The sequence below is a fragment of the Artibeus jamaicensis genome, unplaced genomic scaffold (genome assembly GCF_021234435.1).
Source record: "Artibeus jamaicensis isolate MK-2021 breed Jamaican fruit bat unplaced genomic scaffold, CSHL_Jam_final contig_490, whole genome shotgun sequence".
NCBI classification, from domain to species: Eukaryota; Metazoa; Chordata; class Mammalia; order Chiroptera; family Phyllostomidae; genus Artibeus; species Artibeus jamaicensis.
This window is the reverse complement of record NW_026521861.1, coordinates 15183603-15209735: the sequence shown is the minus strand read 5'-3', so window position 1 is coordinate 15209735 and position 26133 is coordinate 15183603. Positions and strand designations below refer to the sequence as shown.

Genomic DNA, 26133 nt, shown 5'->3' with positions numbered 1-26133 from the left:
ACAGTAAAATGACAACAAACTCACAACTATCAACTAAATCTTTTAAAAAAAAACCACCACAAACTAAGCAAAGAACTAGAACAGGTACAGAATCACAGGAATGGAGATCACATGGAGGATTATCAGTGGGAAGGGGTTGGTGGGAGAATGGAGGCAAAGGTACAGGGAATAAGAAGTATAACTGGTAGATACAAAATAGACAGGGGGAGGTTAAGAATAGTATAGGAAAAGGAGAAGCCAAAGAACTTATGTGTATAACCCACAGACATGAACTAAGGGGAGGAAATGCTGGAGGGAGGGGATTACAAGGTGGAGGGGAATAAAGAGGAGAAAAAAATGGGACAACTCTTAATAGCATAATCAATAAAATATACTTTTTTATAAAGATTTTATTTATTCATCTTTAAAGAGGCGGGGAAGGAGAGAAGGAGAGAAATATCAATGTATGGTTGCCTTTCATGAGTCCCCTGCTGGGAACTGGCCTGCAACCCAGGCATGTGCCCTGACTGGGAATCGAACTGCAATCGTGTTGTTCGCAGGCCTGCACTCAATCCACTGAGCTACACCAGCCAGGGCCAATAAAATATACTTTTAAAAAACTTCAAAAATTTCTAGAAGCCACAGGAATTCATACTCCCATTAAACAACTCCCCACCACTAATTCACTACAAATCAGTTTAATACACAGATGTTCCTAGTTGCTAGAGGTGTTCAAGCAGAGGCTACAAGAAAGGCTCAATTATTTCCAAGACTAGATTCCCACCTAATTCTTCACAGTCTCAATTTTTATGAGTTATACACATGGTAAAAGCAAATCAAGTACAAATTAATATTCCCAGTGATCACATAAATCACCTCTTACAGCCCCTCAGCTGGAAGCTATTTTAAAATTGAACATTTAAAAGCTCCTCTATCAGCTCTCAAACCATTCCACGAAGTAAAATGACTAACACTCACCACATTCAATAATGCTTCTGAAGCGCAAGTCACACACAGGTCCAATGCCATGTACCACGAACACCAAATGGTCAACCTGAGGCATTTCCCCTACAAAAGAAATACACACACACGTAAGCTGGACACGTGGCCCTTCCGACCTAATGGGCCTCATTACCCTCTACCAAATTAAAACAAAACCCAAAGTCTGTCTCTGCAAATAGCAGTGAGCTGGACCAAGGAGCGGAGGAAGCAGGCTGTCTCTGGTCCCAGACGTTATCAGCATATGACGACCAGCAGGTTTGTACCTATAGAGCCTCCATAACCTTGTGATTTCTTCAGAACTCCACAGGGCACTGAACCCCATATGGAGAAGCAATTTGCCAATATAAAACTTTAAAATATTTCCCCCAAATCCCTTTCTTTGATTTGTTAGATACACATATACTATAATAAGAACATCTCCAAGTTAAATCTACTATTTTATTCTGGTTATTTCATTCAGATTCATAATGAGTACATTCATTTTGTAATTTCATAACACAATGAAATAAATATAAAGTATGTAACTGTCAAAATAAAATCTATACTTTTAAGTGGCGAAACAGGAGAAACCAAAGGACAAACACTGGAGCAGGGGTTAGCAAACCATGGCTAATGGTCCAAATCCTGCTCACTGTCTGTTTTTATAAAGTTTTATTGAAACACAGCTATGCCCATTTGTTTACATAGCCTGTAGATGCGTCGCACTGCAAGAGCAGAGCGGAATAGATGCAACAGAATCCATATGGCCTGCAAAGCCTAAAATACTTACTACTTAGCCTTTACAGAAAACATTTGCCACGCTGGCACTAAAGTAAGAAAAACGAATTGAGGCATGACAAAACAAGCCCAAAAACACAGCGAAAAGCTGAGTTTCAACCAGCAAAATATTTCTTTACAACAATACATATTTTAAAGTCTACCTTACATGATTTGTGTATCTTCACAGAATTCTAAATGTAAAAATAAAGAAAAAAGGCAATAAAAAATTTTAAAAGATATGTGCCAGCCTGGCTGATTTCTGCACATTATGGCAGGTAATCCTAATAACTGCCTCTTTACGTCCTCCTTCTATAAATTACGCTAAAAGAGAGAAGTCTAGAAACGACACTGGTCCTAAACAAATTATACACACCATCAGGAATTTCATCAAGGTTATCATCAATCCCACGCTTTACAACCCTGGGCCTTGTCTGTCCATCTTGTGTGGTCCCCCACTCATCTGGCACTGATGAAGGCTGGAACTGAACAATAACCTTCAAGATACAACAGAAGGATTGTGACAGGTCTCACTACCGAATTCATTTCCACTACGGACTAAATATGTGGCTCAGTACATAATAAAGTACCTTCATAGTATGGATAATTTATACGCCAAGTACTACTACCACTCCCCCAAAACCAATCTGTAACAGTCCTGATAGGGTTCAGTAACCATTAAAAGTAAGCAAATCAATACCATTATATCCAATGCTGATGTTAGAAAATAATACAACTAAATCAGAAGTAATATACCTGGATTTAGAAATGTAATATAAACATCCCATTTTACACATAAGAAATTAAGGAAAAGTTACCTGCAACAGGAGTCTATTGACAACTACTTTTTCACTGCCAAAAACGGATTTACTCACCACTTTTTAGAAAGAAATATATATATTTTTAAATATTTTATTTCTTTTTAGAGAGAGGGGAAAGGAGGCAGAAAGAGGAGAAAAACACCACTGTGTATTGCCTCTCACAGGTCCCCTACTGGGGACCCTGCCCACAATCCAGGCATGTGTCCTGACTGGGAATCGAACCAGTCATTCTTTGGTTCACAGGCCGGTGCTCAATCTACTGAGCCACACCAGCCAGGAAGACACATATTCTGTTAAATCCAACTGTATGAAATTAAACCTGATGTCATATGAAAATATTTCTTTCAAAAAAATGCTATGCAAAATTTTGTGTTTGTGCACAAAACAAAAAGTTAAAAAAAAATTTTAAACCAAAGAATAAGAGTTGTTACCATCAAGACGAGAAATACTGGGGGGATGCAAAAGTAAGAGGCTATTATTTTGAGGCTCTTTTTCATTTCATACCCTTTTATACTGTTTAAACTTTGTTGACATATAAATGTTTTTATTTTTATTTATTTTTTTGTTTTAATCTTCACCCTAAAATGTTTTTTAATTGATTTTAGAGCGAGAAGAAGGTGGGAAGAGAGGGGGAAGGGAAGGGAGAGGGAGGGGAGGGGGAGGGGAGGGGAGGGGGAGAGAAAGAGAGAGATAGACAGATTCAGTATGAGGGAGAGACACCAGTGGGTTGCCTCCCGTATGTGTCCCAACCCACAACCTTTTGATGTATGGGACCAACTGAGCCACCTAGCCAAGGCTATTTTTATATCAATAGGACCTCAGAGGCAGTTAGAGTGTAGGTTACTTTATACTTTCCTGTAATAAATAGCCTGTGTTCTGAGCAACTGTATGCCAAGCACTATGCTAGATGCTTTTGCATAAATTACCTCACTTCATCTAAAATATGGCCCAGGGAGGTAAATCTTATTGCAAGTGGGGAAGCTGTAGGTCAGAGACTGAGAACGGTAAATAAAAGGATGCAAACACCACTAACAGCACATTAAAAATAATAAGCAGAAGAAAAAAAGTTTCTAAAGACAATACAAATAAGAAGGAAAAATGTATTTTACATTTCAAAGGTTGAAACACATAGTTATCAAGGGCATGGTGGGCAAACTAGGGCCTGCAGGCCAAACTGGCTCACCACTTATTTTCACAAATAAAGTTTTATTAAAAATAGCTATGCCCGATGTCTATAGATGCTTTTAGGCTACAAAGGCAGAACTGATAGCTGCAGCAAAGACCATATGATGTAAAAAGCCTTAAATATTTACTCTCTTGCCCTTTACAGAATAAGTCAGCTGACCTCTGATCAAGTGCAAAAGTTCATCAAGCAACCTCTGTGCTGCAGACTAAGCTCAGCTAACATGGTGCCACAAACAGCAACTTCATGAGCCAGATTTAAGTGTTGTTTTTGTTTCTATGATCAATGTCAACTATAAACTTAAAAGTAATGCATTGTCATATATCTATCCTTACTGCAGAAATAAAAACGAACATTTATCAGACATGTTCTGCAAAATAATTTTTTAAAATAGTTTATTTATTTATCTTTAGAGAGGAAGGAAAGGAGAGAGGGAGAGAAACATCAATGTGTGGTTGCTTCTCGTGAGTCCCCTGCCAGGAACTGGCCTGCAACCCAGGCATGTGCCCTGACTGGGACTCAAACCGTGATCGTGTGGTTTGCAGGCCCACGCTCAATTCACTGAGCTATGCCAGCCAGGGCCTCAAAATAATTATTTTAATGAACCTATAAACTCTTAGTATCTTAAAAAATACCATTACCTTTGGATTGTGCATAACAATTGTCTCTCCACTTGGAAATTCTAATCTGCGGTGCCACTGATTTGTGGTCACAGCTTTTTTGTATTCGGCCTACAATAATGGAAAGAACATATATTCATGATTACAAATCTACGACACGTTAAGAGAAAATTGTAACTATGATGGTAATAAAAATAACAGTAACAGCAGCTCTCATGTACTAACTGTTTGCCATACTTACCACTTTACATATATTGCCTCATTTAATTAATTACTTTCAATCACTTCTAAGTAATATTACCCACATTACACAGCAGCAAAAGCCAAGATTAGAGACTTGGTCAGTTCCCTGGAGCCGCCATAACAAAGTGCCACGGGCTGGGAGGCTTAAAACAACAGAAACGGATCCCTCGGCCCCGGAGGCCAGGAGCCTGAACCCTAGGTGTCCGCAGGGCCACGTTCCTTCCCTCTGGGACCTAGGGGGACTCCTTCCTCTCCTCTCCCTGGCTGCTGGCCACCTGCCGACAATCTTCAGTGTCCTTCGGCTTACACGTGCATCACTCCGATCTTCTAGTTTCACAGAGCGTTCTCCCTACGTCTGTCTAAACATGTTGTCTTCTCAAAATACCAGTTATATGGGATAAGGGGCCACCCTACTCCACAATCATCTCATCTTAAAGAATTATAAGTGCAACAACCCTATGTGCAAATAAAATCACATTCTGAGCTACTGGAGGTTAGGACGCCAACATATCTTTTTTGGAGGGGACACAATTCACCCCTGAGCAGGCCTGCTAAGTAAGTTCAGAGTTGCATGAGATTACACAACGATGAGCAACAAAGGCGAAGCTGCAGTTCACTCCTGCCTGCAGCTGTCTGACACCAACGGTGATCTGTGTGCACAGGACCAAGACGGCCCTCCAGTAAACAAACTCTGCTCCTGAGAGTGGGATTACCCGAGGCTCCAATATACCCAGGGCCTGCGTTTTTCCAACAAAAGCGTGAAGGAATAAAGCGCACATACCTCTAGCTTTTCACTGAAGTCCTCCGTGTAGGGAATAAATCTGCTATCTGTGTCCCCTTTGTAGAACCACGTGCAGCGCCGCACCTCAGCGGGCCCCTCTTCCCAGTACACGGCTCTCCTCGTCCGCTCGTAGAGGTGAACGTCGTAGCGCCCCCCGTCCGTGCCTAGAACCACACTCTCGGGGTCTGGCTGCACTGCATACAAAGTCCACAGTTTAACCGGACAGTTACAAGGCATGTTCAAAAGTAATAAATAACGAATCCAGTGACTGACCCTGAAAAACAAAGAACTAAGCTCATTTTTATTTGAAAATATTTAAGATTAATCTGTACTGATCAAAATTATGATTCCTTTTTTTTAAGATTTTGTTTATTTATTGCAGAGAGAGGGGAAGGTTAGGAAAAAGAGGGAGCGAAACACTGATGTGTGAGAGGAACGCTGACTGGTTGCCTCTCACACGTGCCCAACTGGGGACCAAGACCGCAACCCAGGCACGTGCCCTAAGTGGGAATCGAACCAGCAACCTTCGTTTTGAGGGACAACATTCAACCAACTCAAGCCACGCTGACCAGGGCATGATTCTGCTCAAGTGAACAAACAGGCAGAGCAAACTTTTTAAAAACATGATGGTAAAATAAGTGAAATAACTGGTATATTTTTTAAACCAAAGCAGCAACACTCATGAAGTGCATTTCTAAAGAATATTAATAGGTAATTAAGTCTCATGATAAAATATCATCAGGATACACCAAAAACAACAGACCCTACTTCTCCACTGCAAGGCTTCTCAGAGCCTTAGTGCGCCCCGTGCGCTGGCTACTTCAACAGACGTAGCCTCCGCAGTTCCGAGACTCAGCTGACCGTGGTCACTTTTTCTCACAATATCTTAAAAAATAAAATTTCCAGAGAAAACACTTTACAAACACCCTATAGCTAAAATGAATATGGGAAATAAGAAAATTTACACCCAAAAAGAAAACTGACACCTAGATTATATGAACTGCTCTATTTCTCTGATTCAAAAAGCCTCTGTTAAAACACTTCTTCAAATAACTTGCTCAAATAACCCAGGAATTATACTAATATCACCATCTTAAAGTACAGCGTTCACTGGATCTAGGAGGGTTAAGCAACGTGACAGTCACAAGAAGTAAGCCACAGCTACACACCCTTCACCCCTTCTCCCCCTAAAACCAGCCATGCTGATAAGTGACGTACGATCAGTGCTTACCTGAGTTATAGACTTCTTCGAGATTCAAGGAGTCAAACACGCTGAAAGGCATCCACACTTGTTTGTATTCGACCTCCTTGCAGTAAAACCAGTGCGGCTGCACGGGTTCATACTGGTTCTGAAGGAAGAAAGGAGGCGGCCCTTGCACAGCGGGGCCCGCAGGCCTAGCGAGGGCTGGTGACTGTCCTTCGGAGGACAGCCCCGACTGCACTGGCGGAGGAATCTGGAGGGGACAAGAAGTTACGACCGTCACAACTGTTCCAAGGAACGGTTTTGTATATGCTTCAGACCCATTATCATGTATCAGTATGATATAAATTGAATAAAATGAAACCCATTCTCCATTCCCAGGAGTAAAGTTATGTTACAGTCTTATTATAACGCTGATACTTCTGCCACTCTGGGTGGGGCTCTTCTCTCCACTGTTTCCCCTTTTCTGATTTAGCTGATTTCCCCTAGGAAGTCAGTTGGATATCAGTTGGGAAAAAAGCGTATGGGAATTTTACAAAATTTACCCAATGTAAATGTTATTCTATCACTCTCCTGAAACAGAGTTTAACTGTCTAGATCCAAACTCCATAAATGTAAATAAAAGAAATTATTGGAGTAATTAATTTTAGTCCCTGTAATTGAGTATCTAGATTGAATAGTATAATTAAAAAATGAGAGGTTGGCAGTCTGTTAAGATAATAATTGCTTTGACTCTCACTGGTCCTTAGATCCCATTAATTATTGGTATCTATCTAGCACTACAATCTGGAAATATTGGCACAGATTAACTCATTAAAATCAATTACTGCTTCAGTACAGATAAGAGAAACTAAAATGTTTCTGTTTCAATGTGCTCCCTTTAAAACATGTTTGTATAAAAAAGTTTTAAAAAACAGACACAAAATCTATACCTACTATTTTTACATGTTCTTTTGAATACTCTTTTTTTCCTGGTAAGAAATCAAAGCATACAGCTTACAAAGCTATCCTCTGAAAATAATGTGTCATCATATTGATTACAAAAAGCACTGAGGGAGAGTACAAATCAAAGTGAGTAATTGGTAAAACAAGTAAAGTAAACAAAAACAGGTCTCCATACCGGCGGCAAAGACCCCGGAGGCATCTGGTACATGTGAACGGGGGGTGCAGAGGGTGGCGGATGGGCAGGGTGGCCCGGTGTTTGGCACTGCTGCAGCTGCGGTGGCGTGATGTAAGGGTTAGCTCTGCTGCTGACGGGAGTGTGGCGATAGGGGTTGTACCCTTGTTGGGGCACGCCTTGGGGTGGGCTCCCAAAACTGGAAGGAGGGAGACTACTCGGCTGGGGAGGCAAGTAAGCACTTGTTCCCATCTGTGACGACGGTGGAGCACCATGTGGAGCCTTTGAGCTGGACAGTGGAAATGCATCTTGGGACCCGGCTGTAAAAGGGAGAGCCGCTGGGGGCTTGGGGAATGCTGGCTGTCCAGCTGATGTTGCTGCAGTCGTTAATGGCGACTGTCCGATATTCCCAAACGGATCACCGCTGCTTGATGCCTGAGAGAAATAACTAAATGTCTGTGGGGTAGACGTGTGAACAGAAGTCTGACCAAGGAAGCTGTCCTCCTCGCCAACATCTGTGGAATCCTCTGAAAAAGACAGAAGGCTAAATGGTTTCAAAAGTATGACATCATTCTACACATCTAGCTCTTATAATTCTTATTTTGTTGCTCAAACTTTCATTTCTGCATTACAGGGAAAAAAATGAAAAACTTTTATTTTGAAAACTACTTTTTGAAATGAAAAACTAAAAAATATTAATAAGAAACAACAAAAAGGTTCTGGCCAGGTAGCTCATTTGGTTAGACTGTCATAGCCATACACCAAGGTTGCAGGTTCAATCCCCAGTCAGGGCACATATAAGAATCAACCAACGAATGCATAAATAGGTGGAACGACGAATTGCTGTTTCTCTCTCTAAAAGTCAATATAAGAAAAAATTTTAAAGAAAATAAATAGCCCTGGATGGTATGGCTCAGTGGATTGAGTGCTGGCCTGTGAACCAAAAGTTCGCCAGTCCAATTCCCAGTCAGGGTACACGCCTGAGTTGCAGGCCAGGTCCCCAGTTGAAAGCATGCAAGAGGCAACCAATCGATGTATCTCTCACACATGTTTCCCTCTCTTTCTCCCTCCCTTACCCTTTCTAAAAATGAATAAAACTTTTTAAAAATTAAAAATAAATACAAGGAAAGAACTAAAAAAGAAAGAAAAATTATAATTCATTCATAAGCCCACTTTCCAGAGACAATCACCACTAACAACATTTTGGTCCATACCTTTCCACACTTTTTAAATGAACATAAATACCTGTTATTTCTTTTATAAGTATATAAACATTATACATGTTTGTATATAGAAATTTTTAAAAACAGAAACAAAATCCCTGCCTACTATTTTTACACGTACTCCCCCCCCCCTTTATTTACATGTTCTTTTGAACGCACTTGTTTCCTGGTAAGAAATCATAGTGTTCTGCTACCCAATACACATATTTTATTTCTAGAGTAATGGCAAGACAAGAAGGGGTATGTCAGGGCTCTTACCAGCAAAGCACAGATTGTACAAATGAACACGTGGTATTTGTATTCACAAGGCAAAATAGGTCAACCGTGAACTGCCATCCCTAAAACCGCAGAGCATCACAACCAGATAATCTGTCATCAGAGCCGAATCACTAGAAAAGTCCTTTTCTAACCAAGGGAAGTTCCCTCACTTCCCTTTGTCCAACTTGATCTTCACTGTAGGTATGATCACCGACCATTTAACTTCTATTCTACTACCAAGTTGTAAAGTTAAAGCGTTTTTCCTCTGTGGCCTCAAAAGTCCAGCCCGCTCTTCCACCCACCCAAACTTGCGTGAGCCCTTAGCTTGCGTACCTTCTATTGTCCTCTCCCTAATCTCTTCCCTCTCTAGTTTCATTCCCTCTCATCTCCTACCCCTGAAGGGTGGAGCCTGTCCGTGGGTGGACCTGCTCCCAGTACACAGTTGACTCTGAGACCTGACAAAGGGGGCCTTCTTTCCAGCTGCAGGCTCCATCCTGATCTGCTGAAGGGGGACCCTGGGCTGGCGGATTCTGGCTTGAGCTTATAGGTTGTTCCCACTATATTTCATCAACTTAACAAAAATAACCCACTATTCAAAATACTCTTCTAGGTTGTTTCTTTGTAACTAAAAATATCACCTCCTGTACAAGGGCTTTTGTCTGCTTGTAGCATTCTACTTTTCCTACATATTTCCACTTCCCAACCTCTCTCTTCAGTCATCTAAACCTCACTTGGACTTAGCTGTATTTACCTCTCAAAAACTACCAGCATCACCCTGGCTGGTGTGGCTCAGTGGATTGAATGTGGGCATGAGAATCAAAGGGTTGCCAGTTCAATTGCCAGTCAAGGCACATGCCTGGGTTGCAGGCCAGGTCCCCAGTAGGGGGCGTGCAAGAGGCAACCACACATTGATGTTTCTCTCCCTCTTTTTCTCCTTCCCTTCCCCTCTCTCTAAAAATAGATCTTAAAAATCTTAAAGAAAAGAAAAATAACTACAAGGAGGGGAAAAAAAAAACCTCTCTCATCCTTTAAGACAATTTAGGGATCAACCTCATTCAGAAAGCTTTTTTCTGATTAGCATCAATTACAAATGAAATACTGATCTCACCATAATGCCAGTCTCACCTCACAGGCACTTTCTAATTACATGTGAACACCCTTAACATCAAAACCCACACCTTTAATGGGCACCTACCTACCTGTATATTGTGACACTCCCAACTCTGTCTCAAACAAGACTGTTCTCATTAGTTCCAGGACCTATTTTCCACCTGCTTCCTCAGTACTTTCAGCAGGCTCAGCCACATACACCTCAAGCTCAGCATGAATAAATTGGAATTGACCATCAGCACCGTCCCCTTCCACGTGCTCCTTTACCACGTCTCACTATCACAATACCCAACCATCCATCCATCCTCTCAAACCAGAACCTCGCCTCTCAGACTCCTCCCTCTCTCCCATCCCCTCCATTTAATCATTCGAATCTCATTCAAGAAATATGTACAAAGCATCCATTATGTGCCAGGCACTGGAGCTAGGTCTTGATGCTAAAACTGAACTAGGAGGAGTTGCTATGGTAGAAAGCCTGGCCACCAATGAGTCACTGAGTCCCAACGATTTTATAGCCTGAAAATCTCTTGCATCCATTCCCTGCTCTCTATACTCGATGTGGCTGACTAGGGCTAGAGTGCTATCCACTCCTGCTGATTCACAGTGGCCTCCAGGCTGACCACTCCTGCTACCGTCAGCTTTACTCCGGGGCAATCTCAGACACTGCAGTCTTTCTGAAACCCCTAATTTCGCTGCCTTGTTTATCAAGGGTGACCACAAACTCAATATGTTATAGGAGGCCCTTCGTGATCTGGTCCCCACTGACCACTCAAGCTGCTCCCCTGCACACCCTCTAGTCACACTGCTCTACTGGGGGAGGGGAGAAGGGACAGGGAGAGGAGATGGGTGAGGAGAGAGAATGTGAGCACCTACCATCAAACCCTGCCAGATATGCAGATATTCTCTCACACCTCAGACTTTTACATATGTCTGCCTCTCCAGACTCCCTAATTTCAGTGTATCCTTCTACACTGAGCTCAAGAATCACCTCTTCTTGGAGGCCTTGAGGCCCTGAGGCCCAAGGGATGTCCTCTCCCAGGTCAGCCAGACTGAAACCCATAGCTTTCACGGCAGCCTATCAATCCCTCCCTCTAGCCACTATAAGCCTGCAACACAACTGCTCACATAGTTGGGCAGTGTGTACACGTACACTGTGCAATCACTGTGGGCAATGCTATCTGCTCTGGGTCTCCCAGACACACGGGACAAGGCCTGGCAAACAGAAGCTACTCAATCCACGTATGCTGAACGAATGAAATTGCTCCCTATGTGTGAGGTTTTCTCTTTCCCCGAGATAATTAACTGTTGCTTCCTTTGTCTCTGGAAAGTATATGCATGGGTTGCTAATGATCAAATGTTTTTTAGCAATGGAAAAATAATTGTACAGAATTTCAGTTCCAAAAAAAATTAACTTTCTCACTACAAAATAAGGTATGTCCAAGAACCCAGAGTTTTCAAAATAGGTAAATTCCCCCAGCACCTGACGAAAGTCCCGTCTATGGCCTTATTTGTTCTGCAACCTCCTGCAGCATTCTGCTCCAACCATGCTAGTCCTTCGCCAAAAATGGCAACGCCTAACCTTGCAGCCACGTTGTCGAAATGAGACATATATATTCCTGACTCCCATCCTTTCATTCATTCAACAACCAACCACTGACAAATTGGTCTACAGCGTACCAGGAACCGTTCTAGGTATAAATCCCTGCTCTCATGGAGCTTCCGTTCTAGAGGGGTAAGATAAACATGTGTGCAGGTCAGGTGGTGACAAGCACCAAGAAGAAACATACCACAAGGGAAAGGGAATCTGCATGTACAACTGCCTCCAGCTTGCCCTTCACTTCTCCAACAAAACCTCCTCTCGGTCCTCCAAACAAGGATAAGTTATTCAATGGGAAAATAGTCAGCATTTAATGAGGATCTATGTGCTAGGCACTAAATATCCTAGAAATAAAAAAGGCGAATAAGTCAGAGCTGCAAACTTCAAGAAGCCCACAATTCAAACAGGCATGTGTGTTTATTTTGCAAACATTTATGTAACACTGTGCACCAGGCACTATACTCAGCGCCTTACAAAAATTAACTCACTTCTCATTACAGCCCTATCAGGCTGCACACAATGGAAACTGAGCTCAGAGAGGTAAAGCAACATGCCCGAGGTCGCACAGAAAGTTACTGGCAGGGCCAGGGCAGGAGCACAGCATGTGCTCCTAAACGCCACTCTCTGGGTTATCCCACACAGTCGCTAAAAAGCGATCTCGCTACAATAACAAGAATGTGAACAAGGAGTTAAGGGGCACATAGGAGTGGGACCAAAGAGAACAAGAAACAGCCCTAGAGGAAGTGAAGCAGCGTCTTTAGAGACGAGCATTGCATTCCGTACCTCAACTTTGCGAATGTTACACGTCTACCCTAGGAGATACCCTACTGTATCCTAGAAGAGAGAGCACTGTCTACCTCGTGTGCATTCCCTGAAAGTACCGGGCACACCTGAAAGTGTTCAATAAAAATCTGTGGAGCGCAGTGGTGTCCAGCACTCGGAACAGGGGTCCTTTAACGAAGAGCAAAACAAGTCTTGTGACCTGACCCCGCCTCCAAGGTCCTAAAGTACCCAGGCCACTCAAAGTTAGCCACCTGGCAACTACCCAGAGGGTCTGGTCCAGACGGGGAAGAAAAACCTGCAGTCTGACTGTCGTCACCCAATCGCCCGCCCCTCACATGCCTCCCCCACACACTCGCCCCACCAGACCCCCATCCCTCACTACCTCCAGGCAGGAGCAAGGAGGCCGAGGCAGCGGCGGCTTGAGTGACTGGGATGAAGGGCACATTGAAGCTGAATTCTGTTGCCGAAGAAGAGAAGAGTAAATTAGTGCCGGCCAAGGAAGTGGAGGCGGCGCCCCCGCCGTTAGGTTTCCTATCGGCCATGGCTGTGGCCCACCACCCGTTACACGTCTCCGGGAAGCCGGTGAAGCACCACTGGCCGGAAACCAGTCACACTCGGGGCCAACACACTTCCGCACTTGCGCACAAGGACCGGAACTCCGTGATTGGTCCATGACCCTCACCTTGCCCCTAGCTGGAGCTGCCATGAATTAATATGGCGGCGCTGGCTTCAAGCTCGAGTCCTAGCACGTGACACCCGGCCACCGCTGAGGCGAGGTTGGAGGTGGAGGCGGAGGCTCGGGGCAGGATTGCGGGAGAGGAAGTGGTGTGGCCTCTAAATGGAGTCACCAGTTAACGCTGAAAGTCCTGAATTGAAGGGGGAGCTTTTTAAAAGCACTGACAAGAGCATGTAAGTGGCAAACATTTTGGAGGAACAGCAGAAGCCCAGGGGACCAGGCAGCAGGGCGCAGTCTGCAGGCAGAGAAGAAGGGGGGTGGGGGCAATTGTAGGCAAGGCCTAGCCAAACTCACCCATATCTAACTAGCCTATGTGTTTTTTCAGGCCGAATTGAACTTGTCTTTGGCTTAGAAATAGAAATGGTAAAACTTTTGAAGTTTATAAGTCATAAGGGGAAAAAAATGTTTAAAAGAGAAACCAGCCCTGGTTGGTGTGGCTCAATGGATTGAGCGCTGGCCTGTGAACCAAAGGGTCACTGGTTGGATTCCCAGTCAGGGCACATGCCTGGGTAGTGGGCCAGGTCCCTGGTGGGGGAGCACATGAGAGGCAACCACACATTGATGTTTCTCTCCCTCTCTCTTGCCTCCCTTCCCTTCTCTCTTAAAAGTAAGTAAGGAGCCCTGGCTGGTGTAGCTCAGTGGATTGAGCATGGGCTTGCGAACCAGACAATCGCGGTTCGATTCCCAGTCAGGGCACATGCCTGGGTTGCAGGCTAGTTCCCTGCAGGCCAATTCCCAGCAGGGGACGCATGAAAGGCAACCATACATTGATGTTTCTCTCCCTCTCTCCTTCCCTTCCCCTCTACAGATAAATAAATAAAATCTTTAAAAAAAAAAAAGTAAGTAAGGAAATTCTTTTTTAAGAAAGAGAGAGAGAAACCAGGTAATCAAAATTTAGGGTTGTGACTTTTTAAATAGCTTTGTATATATACAATAATCTGACTAGTTCATTCCCAAAATGCACTGTGGATAATAAGGATCTAATTGTCATTTTTTTCATAGAAATTAAGAAAGAAAAAAATAACAGACAAGCAGTTTCTCTAAGAGGGAAATAGAAGAGACCTCAAAAGGAGCTTCAAAGTTACGACACCTCCCCTAGCTGTTCACACCTATGGAGAACCTGTTTATTGGTTAATTCAGTAACTATTTAGTGTTTACTGTCAAACCTAAAAACAAAACCAGACACTAGTAAAAGCAGTAAGGATAGATTTTTATTAAGTACTAACTATTGAAATAGGAAAGAGGGAACATTGCGAACTAAACATCCCCAAAACAAAAGGCTTGAGACTTTTTAAACACTGTGCTGAGGCAAAGCCACTGAAGGGCACTGAGGCGGACTGGTCCAGTGGGCTAGGCCACCTGAGTCTGTTCACTGGAACTTCATCTGGAGGGGCAACCAAGTTCTCTGTCCTTAGGCCGTGACACAAGTTAGAGCAAGGTACACACCAAGCTGGGAGGCGACAGCTCTCCAGTCCTGGAGGAGATAGCTCGGCATGATTTGCATCTCAAAGGGGAGGAGAAAGGATTTATGGTTGCAAGCTTTCTGAAGTAACTGCTTTAAGAAGGGGTTCAGGGGACTATATGCTTATCACCAGGTTTTGGCTGGAACAAACAGTAAATTCTTCTTGCAGTCTCAAGCTTTCTCAGGCAGGCATTTTAAAGGGGACGGGTCATCCTAGGCACATGGCCTTAAGCTGCTAGAAGCCGCGCTAAAGTTTGTCCAAGGAGAGTTCATGTTGTTACCGTGAGGGGACAAGGCAGTATACTAAACACTGGGGGTACCATCGTGCAGACATAGAACCCTTCCTTCATGGCAGTTGTCCTGTCTGTCAGAAAGACAGACAGTTAAACCCATAACAATGATAAAGTGAAGTGTGGTGAAAGTTTGAGTAAAGAATTTCCTCTCAAGAGAGGGAGGTATTTCAAGCAATCAGACTGTCAACAACCTAGTCTAGAGTGACATAAAAGGCTTCTCTGAAGAAGCAAAATCAAAGTTGATACCTAAAAGACAACTAGTAGAAATTAACTGGAAAAGCTTGAGGAGGAGGGTTTGGAGGAAGTGGTAAGGGACAGTTCTTAGAGATACTCTGAGATGACAATTTGGGTGTTAAGAGAAATATAGGTTAGAGTATGGCTGGAGCCCTGTGAGCAAATGGGAGAAAACTGGGAGCTGAGATGAACAATGGGCACTCAGACAGGCATGAGCAGAATAGGAGCAAGAGGTCAGGTATAGAAAGGAGCCAGTGCAGAGAGCCCTGGGTGCCTAGCAGCAATTACAGAGTGGGACCTCACCCCCGGGGTGACCTTTCCTCCCCCAGCATATCACTGCTTACGCAGTTTGGACCCTCTTTTGACCTTTCCTGCCTTGGCATGTGGCTAGTCATGTGGTGGACGGGAGGAACAAAGGGGCCAGAGAACAGACTCCCAGATAAGCCCTGGCACAGCCACTCCCTTCAGCAGTAAGCCCTCAAGATGATGAGGTTCTGACCTGGGTCAGATAATCTTGGAAACAAAGCCTGTGGTCTGCTGATCACAGAGACAGGATTTGGTTTGGTTTTACATTATTCCTTGTTTTTAACTATATTTTATTGATTATGCTGTTACAGTTGCCCTGATTTTTCCCTGTTTGCCCCCTTCACCCAGCACCCCCCATCCCTCAGGCAATCCCCCCACCACCCCTGCTCATGTCCATGGTCGTGCATGTAAGTTCTTTGGCTACTCCCTTTCCTACACTGGACTTTACATCCCCATGGCTACTCTGTAACCACCTTTTGTGCCTCTTAATCCCCTTGCCTCTCACTCATTCTCCCACACTCCCCCTCCCATCTCTTTATCTTTAACCTTTGACATTTTAATTATGATGTGTCTCGGAAGCCTCTTCTCCATCTTGTTTGGGACTCTGTGCTTCCTGGACTTGCATGTCTATTTCCTTCACCAAATTGGAGAAGTTTTCTTTCATTATGTTTCCAAATAGATTTCCAATTTCTTGCTCTTACTCTTCTTCTGTCACCCTATGAAGTGAATGTTGGATTGCTTAAAGTTGTGCCAAAGCTGCTTACATTATCCTTGTTTTTTTGGATTCTCTTTTCTTCTTGCTGTTCTGATTGATTGTTTTTGCTTCCTTATGTTCGTTATTGGTTTGATTCTCGGCTTCATCCAATCGACAGTGATTTCCCTGCAAATTGTTCTTTATTTCAATTAGTGTATCCTTCATTTCTGACTGGATCTCTTTTACACTGTTAAGGTCCTCACTAAGTTTCTCAAGCATCCTTAACCATTGTTTCGAACTGTGCATCTAATAGATTGCTTATCTCCATTTTGTTTAATTCTTTTTCTGGAGTTTTGATCTGTTCTTGCATTTGGGCCATGTTTCTTCATCTCATTTTGGTAGCCTCCCTGTCTTGGTAGCGTGACCTAATGTAGTAGGTGTCTTGTAGGGTCCAGTGGCACAGCCATCCTTATTGATAGGGGACTTAAGAGTTGGAAAATTTTAGTTTCAGTGATAGCTAATATGCTTAGTAATCGATGCATGCAAAAGCTTTCGTTCCAGGAGCTGAAGGTATGACCCACTCTGACTCCAGGAGACCATAAGCAGTTCCACCATTGTTCCTCAAAAGGACTGCAAACAGCCGCTGCCCAGGACACAGCTAAAGACCACCGCCCAGAACAAGAATGCTGAAGTCATTTTTTTAATCAATTAGCTTTTCCCTGAATTTCAAAACCTCTTACCATACCTCATTTATTCCCTGCTATAAAAATCTTGGCCTGGAAAGACAAGATGGTCTGGTAGAGTATGAACCCACCATATTCTTAGATGGCCAGCCATCTGAATAAAGCGCCCATAAAGATTCAATCCCTGTCTCTGCTTATTGGGTTTGGTAGTGACAGGCAGCCTGAACGCTGGTGTCTTTTCTGGTTTCACTATCACCCAAGCTGGGTTCTCAAGGTATACCCTGCTCTTGAGCCTTGGTTGCTGTTGGCAGATCAATGGGAGGGATTTTCCCAGGCCATTCGGTTGCAAGGATTGGCTGTGACCGCTGACCACCACCATCTGCCCTCCATGGAGGATCAGCTGTGCAGGGACAGGGTGGTGGTGCTCTGACAGGGTCTGTAGCTGTCCACTTGGGTGCACTGACCCCTGGGGGGTCCTGGATGGTGCAGGCCAAGATCAGCCCCCACCTGTGTTTTACTTGGGGCCACCCTGCCTGAGTTATAAAGATATCTGAGGTGGCTGCTTCTTGTACTGGGCTTGAAGATTTCCAGGTGAAGCCAAGCTGTGCATCGAAGCTGCAAACTCCAGGCCTGGGAATCACTGAGGACAGCTACTGCCATTTGAGAGGATTTAGGAAGTTGTGCAGCTTGAGCTAAGACCAGCCATTCATATGGAAAAGTGGCTTGGATGGGCCTATAAGTTGGATGGAGCAGGGTCTCTGGGGATCTCCAAGGCAGGTCAAACAGTGTTAGTGAAGTTGATGGAATCTTAGCTATGCCACCAGTCTGCCAGTTCTGTGGGGGAAGGGCTCAGCAAAGGGACAATGGCCTCTGCTCACCTTGATGCCAGATACCTCAGCCCCTGCCTGCACCCACTGATGCCACTCAAGCTGCCACCCCAGTGCTGGAACCCAGAGGGAGTGAGTCTGAGTAGATAAATCTATGTGTAGGTTCTTTAAGGGGAACTGCTTGGGGCTCCAGAAGTTTTTTCCACTGAGTCAATCCTCTCTGGTGTTTGCAGCTGGGTAAGTGGAGAATTATCCTCCTGGCACTAGAACCTTGGGCTGGGGGACTTGGTTTGGGGCTGGGACTTCTCAGCCCCAAGATATCCCTCCTGAATTTTTCTCCACCACATATGAGTAAAAGCCCATTCTGCATCTGTGCCCCTCTTACCAGTCTGAATGGATGTGGTTTCTTTAATTCTGTGATTGTCAGACTTCCATTCAACTCAATTGCTGTTGGTTCTGAGCAATGGTTGTTCTATATTTTAGTTGTAATTTTGTTGTGGTTTTACAAAGAGGCAAGCCATGTTTACCTATGCCGCCATCTTAACCAAAAGTCGGAGACAGTTTTGGTCGAACTACAGATAACATCTAGGCTTCCATTGTTTCAGCCCCAGGTCCGGAAAAGCAGCAAGGCCTGGCAGGGCGATGCCACAGCTGACATCAGGACCAAGTGTGATGACTAAAGACGCCCTGCTCTAGTGCCAGCCAATCAGCAGAGACCGTGACCGTGAAAGGACACACCTGGAAAGCTGACGAATGTTTCATTGAGATCCTCCTCTAGGACCTCCCCTGAGGTCCCCACCTTTAGAGAGGATAAAAACCCCAGTACTGAGGCCCCAGCCCATGTGAATGCTGCCCCTTTCTCACATCCAAACATTGCCCCCTCCTCCCCCAGGAATCTAGATCCTTGCTTTCTTTCTCCTAAGCTCCAAAAGCCCCTTCTTTTGCTTCGATAATTCATTTCCTGAGCCCATACAGCCCAGCTGGCTCACTTTTTGTACCTTTTTGACTTTCTAAATAAACATTTTGTTACAGAACGGACCCAAGGCAGGGTGAGATGATATTCTATTACTGAATGGACCCCCCACTTCTCCTGGGGTCCCCCTGTAACTAGAGTATCCTTGTCTGCCACCAGGGGATTATAGCTCTCAATGCCAGAGATTGGTGAAAAGGAAAGGAATTAATTATTCAAAGGTTATACAGACTTAGAGTAATGACTTAATATCTTCATTAAGACCCCAATGTCCCTTAAAATACCAACAAACACCTAGTCCTTCCTTTCCCCCTTTGCCCAGTTAGGGGTACTATAGCTCAGGAAAAGAAACAGAGGTGTGTGGCTCGAGTAGCCCTGGTTATTCCCACTAGTCCATGCTTGGCTGGCAGGCCTCCTGCAGTTCCCAGCACCATCAGCTGTGTCGTCACCATAGTCTCCAGTTAATCCAAAACTGCATGGCACCTTCCATGGCCCACCAGCAAGAGTCCTTTCACCCCCTTCCCACAGCGTCTCTCCTGCATTCTTCCAAACTGCTAGGAGAGAGCTCTGCATTACGACTACATCTTGCTTTCCAGCTTCCTAAGCTGTGTGGCGAAGTGAGCCCCCACACCGTGTGACTCTCCTTTCTCGCCAAAAGCTTTGTGGTCCCAACCAGCATGGCTGCCGTGCCTGGGTTTAAATCTCAGCGCCAATCATCCTCCACAGCCCCATTTCCAACTCCTCCCACAGTTGGCTACACCTGCCAGCATTCCCATATTTTTCCAGCTTTACTGGGCTGCCATAGTAAGTCCAGGCAGGCATGACCCCATGGCATAGAGCGAATCATCTCCAAGCTCTCATGCAGGCTCTGTAACCAGGGAGAGTTGCCTCCCAGTTAAATTATGGGTTGAAATCACTCCCATCTCCCTGGCTCAAAGCACAGCCACAACTATTTAACATATTCATGAAAACAGTCAAAAGTATAGATATGTTAAATGACCATGCCTAAGGTTAGTTGCAAAACTGTTGCTATGCAGAGCGACTCTCAATGGCCCTGCTCCATGCATCCCATCCTCCAAACTTGTGGGGCTGAGGACATCCTGTATTGTTTTTAATATTTCCTGGACACTCTTTGAGTTCAGGACCCCACTACAAATCCCTATTGGGAGGGGGGCCTGATTGTACTGTTACAATTTGCTTGTATTTGAGTCTTGACTCCGAATTCTTTTTTAGCCAGAGCTCAAGTATCGAGGCTGCTGAACCGAGTTTCAATCACCAGTAATTCTCTGGTGCCATATCACCACTAACAGATCAAGGCTAGATGATGCACGGCCTTACAGTTAAAAGAAAAAGGGAATCAAAAAAGTGTGTAAAGGAGGGTGGAGAAATAATAATACTTGCTTTGTAGAAAATCCACTCTGACTTTGGTGTGATAAAATAGGTCAGAAAAGAGCAGCCTGGGACTAGGCTGAGAAGTCCACAGGCTGCCGCAGTGGACCAGCTGAGCGACGGTGCTGGCTCAGGCTATAGAGTGGTCGCGGTTGGAGTGAGCAGAACTAGGGGTAGCTCCCAGGGAAAGATACTAGATTGAACAGATGTATCTTTATTTTCTTTCTCCTAAAACTGTTGAAAACACAAATGGGTTGGGTTTTGTAAGCACCAGTCGATAAGGAGAATGGGAGAGGATGCTGCAGCAACAACATTTTGGAAGGCATCCCCCAAATGGACAAGTACTAGCTGGTTTAGGAAACCAACTACGGGGAAAGCTCAAGGGCAATTTTATTGGCATCATGGAATCACCTAAAGGTTTAGGACCTGATAACCTCAGGCACCTCTGGAACTGGCAGTGACGGGGAAGAGAGAGGTCCTATTATTAGGAGGATTGGTTGAAACTGTTTAAGAAGCAGTTAGGTCCCCTCCCCGACTTGAGTAACTGGAACATAAACCACCCCTTTCTTGGAAGAAGACCGTGAATTTTCCCTTCTGGAGAGGATAAAACAAAATGAAGATTAAGCAAATATGTACATACTGAGTAATAAAACAATTTCCCCCACAACCCAGCCCAATGTATCTATTCGACAACAGAAACATTGTTGCCAGGTCTTCAACCTCTAGGCAGGAGGATATTAGAAGAATTGTCTTTGGGTTATGGGAACGAAAGAGATACTGAAGTCAAGGTTGCCCAGTAGGACAGCCCGGCCAGATCACCCCATAATTAAGTTCATAACATGCCCCAGAGCACACCTTCCACCTGCCCAAGTACTTTGTCAGCACTTGCTTTGGACCTCTGACCTCACCTCAGCTCAAAATGAGCCCCAGATGTTCCTGCTGGGTGGCTCCTGAACTCTTATTTGCACTGCTCCTGAACGTGCAAACAGTGCAAACACACTTCCTGCAGAAGAGACCTGCTGCTGCTGTAGCCTCACGTGTTGGACCAGCCTGACGTTGGAAAAGCCTGTTCCCTTGTGTAAACAGAACAGCATGTACAAAGCTACATTTTCTATTGTTTTCTAAAATTTGTATTTATTGATTTGAGAGAGAGAGAGGGACTGAGTCACTGCTTTCCTCATCATGCACCCATTGGTGGTCGCTTGGATGAGCCCTGACCGACTAGGAGTCAAACCCACAACCCTGGCAGATCAGGACAACGCCCCAACCAGCTCAGCTACCCAGCCAGGGCCAAACCTACATTTTAAAGTCATTTCCTACTCCCCTGACCTTGCGTCATACATTGCTGTTTCTATGAAATATTTGTACGACAATAAACTTATATAAATGAAACAACAAAACCTCACCAAGGCCTGTGTAAATGCTCTGATCTCCCAACCACTTTCTTAGTCTCCACACCATAAATATGATCACCACGTAGCTGAGATCTTTTAACATCGAAGAGCAAAATGAGACACAGTCAAAGAAACAAAAAATGGCAACTTTGCAGAAACAGCCCACACAGTAAGGCAAAACATTAAAATATCTATGAATAATATCTTCGGAGGGATAAGAGAATCAGCAACCAAGAATAGCATCAGAATATATTTAAAATAGAGAAGCAGCCTGGACAATGTGGCTCAGTTGGTTGGAGCATCGTTTTGTAAACCCAAAGTTCACAGGTTCAATGCCTGGTCAGGGCACATGCCTAGGTTTTGGGTTTAGTCCCCAGTAGGGGTGTTTCTCTCTTAAATTGGTGTTTCTCTCCCTCTATCTCTATCCCCTTCCCCTCTCTCTAAAATCATTGAGCATAAAAAAAGTTTAAAGAAAAGAAATTCAGGAAACCAAAAAAAGGTCAATACCTTTGTTATAGGGAGAAACCCCAGTTGGGGTCCACCCTGCCAGCTCCTCAGTTCTTGCCTCTCACAGGAAATGAATTCAAGTGAGACAACACACACACACAGTGGAAATGAGACAGCAAGTTTATTTAAGAAATACATATGAACATGAAGCTGCAAACAGCCCCCGGGCTAGACTGAATGCCCCACATGTAGAGGAAATAAAGTGGTTAATAAGTTTGTTAGTAAGTTTGTTCTATATGCTTTGAGCCAAGCCTACGAGCGGGCACACAGCTAATCTGAGTAATAACTGTTGAGGTTCAGGGGTTACACACTTTAGTCAGCTTCCTGGTACCCCTCTGTCTTCCCGTTTTAAACCTTGGGAATAATGTGCAGCTACAAAGGCTTTCTTTCTCAGTTAGTAAAGGCTCTTTGTCTTAGTGAAATTGTCACAGAGTCTCAAGCACTCCCCTCCTCCCAACTATCCCTGCTGTGAAGTTCCTAACACCAGGCAATCTTATTGGACCAGGCTCAGGACTACTGAGTGTGTTACAGAACAGACCTGGGGGGGGGGGGGGGGGGGGAGGCACGCAGTTCGAATGACATACTATTACCAAATGGACCCACCCTTGTGCTCCAGGGGTACCCCACCCCCCGTACTAGGTTTGCCTTGCCCACCGCCAGGGAAAGATGTCTCTCAATGCCAGAGATTGGTGAAAAGGAAAGGGATTATTTATTTGAAAAGTTATACAGATTTAGAGTAATGACTTAATGTCTTCATTAAAAATAGTAAAGTCCTTTAGGATACCCACAAACACACAGTCCTTCCTCCTCCCCTTTGCCCAGTCTGGGGTACTGTAGCTCAGGAAAAGAAGTAGAAGTCATGGTTCAGGCAGCCCCTCAGTTCCAGCACCATCAGCTGTGTTGCCGCCATGTCCTCCAGCTAATCCAAAACCATGTGGCACCCTCATGGCCCACCAGCAAGAGACCTTTCACCCCTTTTCTTCCAGGCAAAGTCTCTCCTGCTTCCTAAGCCACATGGCAAAAAGGGCACACCCTAAAGCTGCACAGTCCCAACTTTTGCCAAAGCCACGTGGTCCCAAAAAGCCCACATGGATGCCATACCTGGGTTTAAATCCCAGGGCCAGTCTTCCTCTGCGGCCCCATTTCCAACTCCTCCCACAATCAGTTACACCTGCCAGCATTCCCGTATTCTTTCGACTTTGCTAGGCTGCCATATTAAGTACAGGCAGGTGTGGTGCCGATCATCACCAAGCTCTCACGCAGCCTCAGTAACCAGGGGGAGTTGCCTCCCAGTTGCATCATTCCAGTCCCCCCGGCTCAAAGCATGGTCATAGCTATTTCACATATCCATGAAACCAGTTAAAGGTTCTAGATATGTTAAATGACCGTTCTAGAGGTTAGCTGCAAAACTGTTGCTATGCTCTCAATGGCCCTGCTCCATGTGTCCCACCCCCCAGCTTAGACTTGTGGGGGTGAGGACATCCTATATGTATATATTTTTCTATTATTTCCTGGACACCCTGAGTTTTGGACCCCATTGCAAATCCCCAATTGGTGGCCTCCCACCTTGGCTGCACCAGTACAAGTCGACGGGGGAGACTGTCGCCCTCCTCCTCCCTGCCTTGGTTTACCACGTATCCCACCTGATACTTCCTGGATGCAAGAGAGCCCCCCACTTTTGAATGTTGTGTGTCAGTAACAGTGCTGTGGCTCGGTGGTCCTGTTGATTAGCTGGAAGAGAATAAAGGGAAAGAGATTTATTGAAAAATAAAGTAAAGTCAACGGAAGAAAGATAAATGTAAGAAAATCCCTCAAAAAATAAAGCAAAAAGAACAATATGAAAACTTAGGAGATGAACATAAGAAAATTAGAGTGGTAGGCAAGGAGAGCCCATATCTGAATATTTATTTAGAGTTCTGCTATGAATAGAGACAGAGAAAATGCAGGGGAGGAAATCATCAAAGGGGAAAAAAAACTATTCCCAGAAATGAAGGATATAAGTTTTCAGATTAAAAGAGTGTGACCTTGCCTGAAACAGTTTTTTTCTTTTGCTAATAACTTCCTTGTCCCATTTTCCTGTCCATAAAAACCTTCCATTTTGTACAGCTCCTCAGAGAACCTCTCATTTACTAAATAGAACACTGCCCAATTCATGAATTTTTCAGTAAAGCCAATTACATCTTCAAATTTACTCAGTTCATTTTTTGTTCTTTAACAGATTTGGTGGCAGCACTGGCATTTGAAGTGAAATTCGAAGGCATTTGGGGACAACAAGAGTTGTTGGGGACAAGAGATGGAGCTGTTCATCCCTCTAACAGAACTTCACTTTTTCTTGCTGGAACTTTTCACAGTCGTAAGTGAATAATGTTATCTCCAGTTTGACCAAAGCAAATCCGAGGCTTTGTTCTGAAGCTCACTATCTGTAGAATCTCATTATTTTGAGGGCTTAATGCTTATGGCAGTGGCTGTGCCAGGGCTTGTATGGAAGTCATCTAAGGCTCTTCTCTGGCCCCTTTGTTCCTCCTCTAAGAGGGGACCAGCAATGTGCCAGAGGAGGAAAGTTCAGGGGAGAGTCCAAACCTCGTGACCAGCAATGTGAATGGTCAGGCGGTCTAAACTGTTACAGAACAAGAGGCCCAAGGCGCAGGCAATATTTGGCCCACCCAGAAATGCCAAAAACTGCTACAGAATAACAGGGGCCCCTCCCAAGGACAGTATACTAATATCTACTGGGCTCTTCTGTCTACCGCCAATTGGAAAGACATCTCTCAATGCCAGAGATTTGTGAAAAGGAAGCAAAATGTTTATTTAATGCTATTCAGGCTTAATGCCTCCACTAAAATATTAAAGTCCTTTAGGGTATACACCTACACCCACACAGCACTCCCTTCTCCAACTGTCCCAACTCCAGGTACCGTAAATCAGGAAAAGAACACACGTCTGTGTTTCAGTCCGCTGGCACCATCAGCTGTATTGACCATCCAGGCAGGATCTCTAGTTAATCCAAAGTCATGTGGTACCCTCTCACGGTCCACTGGCAAGAGTTCTTTGTACCAAGTTCCAGTCAAAGTCTCTCCTGCTTCCCAGGCCACTCAGCCAAAGGGGGCACCCCAAAGCCACGTGGGCCTCTTCTACCAAAGCTGCACGGGTCCGCACTCCACCCAAAGCATGTGTCTTTCTTCTTCACCTGGCTGCAGGAATCTCCATTCTGGCAAAGCTGTGTGGTTTTCCCTTTCACCTGGGGAAGAGGGGGTCTGCACTCTGCCAAAACCGCGTGGCTCCCTCTTTCACCTTGCCAAGAGCGAGCCCTCACTATGCCCAGAACCGCATGGCTCTCCCCTCACCTGGCCAAGAGGGGACCCTTACTCTGCTGAAACCCTGTGGCTCTCCCTTTCACCTGTCTGCAGGGGTCTGCACTCTGGCCAAAACCGCATGGTTCTCCTCTTTTCAATGGTTGCCACGTCTGGGTTTAAATCTCCGCACCCATCCTCCTTTGCAGCCCCATTTCCGACTCCTCCTACAATCAGTTACACCTGCCAGGACTCCCATATTATCGCAAGTTTACTGGGCTGCCATCATTAGTCTGAGCAGGTATGGCCCCAATCAACTCCAAGCTCTCACACAGGCACTGTAACTTGGGGGACCTGCCCCCAGTCACATCCTGGGTAGAAGCCACTCCCTTCTCCCTGGCTCAAAGCATGGCCACAGCTATTTAACATATCTATGAAACTAGTTAAAGGTTATAGAGATGTTAAATGACCATGCCAGAGGTTATCTGCGAAACTGTTGCTATGCAAACCATTAGTCTGCTAATGGTTTGCATAGCAAAATAGCAAAAAGGGACAAAATTGCTCTGCTCCATTTGTCCCTTCCCCCAACTGATACCTTGGGGGGGGGTGAGGACATCTTAATATTTCCTGGACACCCTGAGCTCTGAACCCCATTCCAAATCCTTTTCTGGCCC

General features: G+C 44.7%; 1 protein-coding gene and 1 long non-coding RNA gene across 5 annotated transcripts in view; one reads left to right on the top strand and one right to left on the bottom strand.

Annotated features, from left to right (window-relative positions):
- SEC23IP (SEC23 interacting protein) overlaps positions 1-26133 on the bottom strand; it is a 52440-nt gene that overhangs the window by 24296 nt on the left and 2011 nt on the right. For 2 of the 4 annotated variants that reach the window (XM_037164826.2, XM_053668386.1), the window contains exons 1-7: positions 13057-13294; positions 7707-8230; positions 6617-6839; positions 5386-5579; positions 4383-4472; positions 2114-2234; positions 958-1047 (exon numbers count right to left, since the gene is read on the bottom strand). In XM_037164826.2, the coding sequence (XP_037020721.2) occupies positions 958-1047; positions 2114-2234; positions 4383-4472; positions 5386-5579; positions 6617-6839; positions 7707-8230; positions 13057-13216 (1402 nt within the window). In that variant the 5' untranslated portion in view covers positions 13217-13294. Of the gene's footprint in view, positions 1-957; positions 1048-2113; positions 2235-4382; positions 4473-5385; positions 5580-6616; positions 6840-7706; positions 8231-13056; positions 13296-26133 lie in introns of those variants that run through there. The other 2 variants (XM_053668387.1, XM_053668388.1) reach the window with 2 other exon arrangements.
- LOC119063493 (uncharacterized) lies at positions 13396-18947 on the top strand. The gene is made up of 3 exons (XR_005085189.2): positions 13396-13583; positions 16949-18041; positions 18515-18947. It is a non-coding gene; the product is annotated as an uncharacterized LOC119063493 (long non-coding RNA).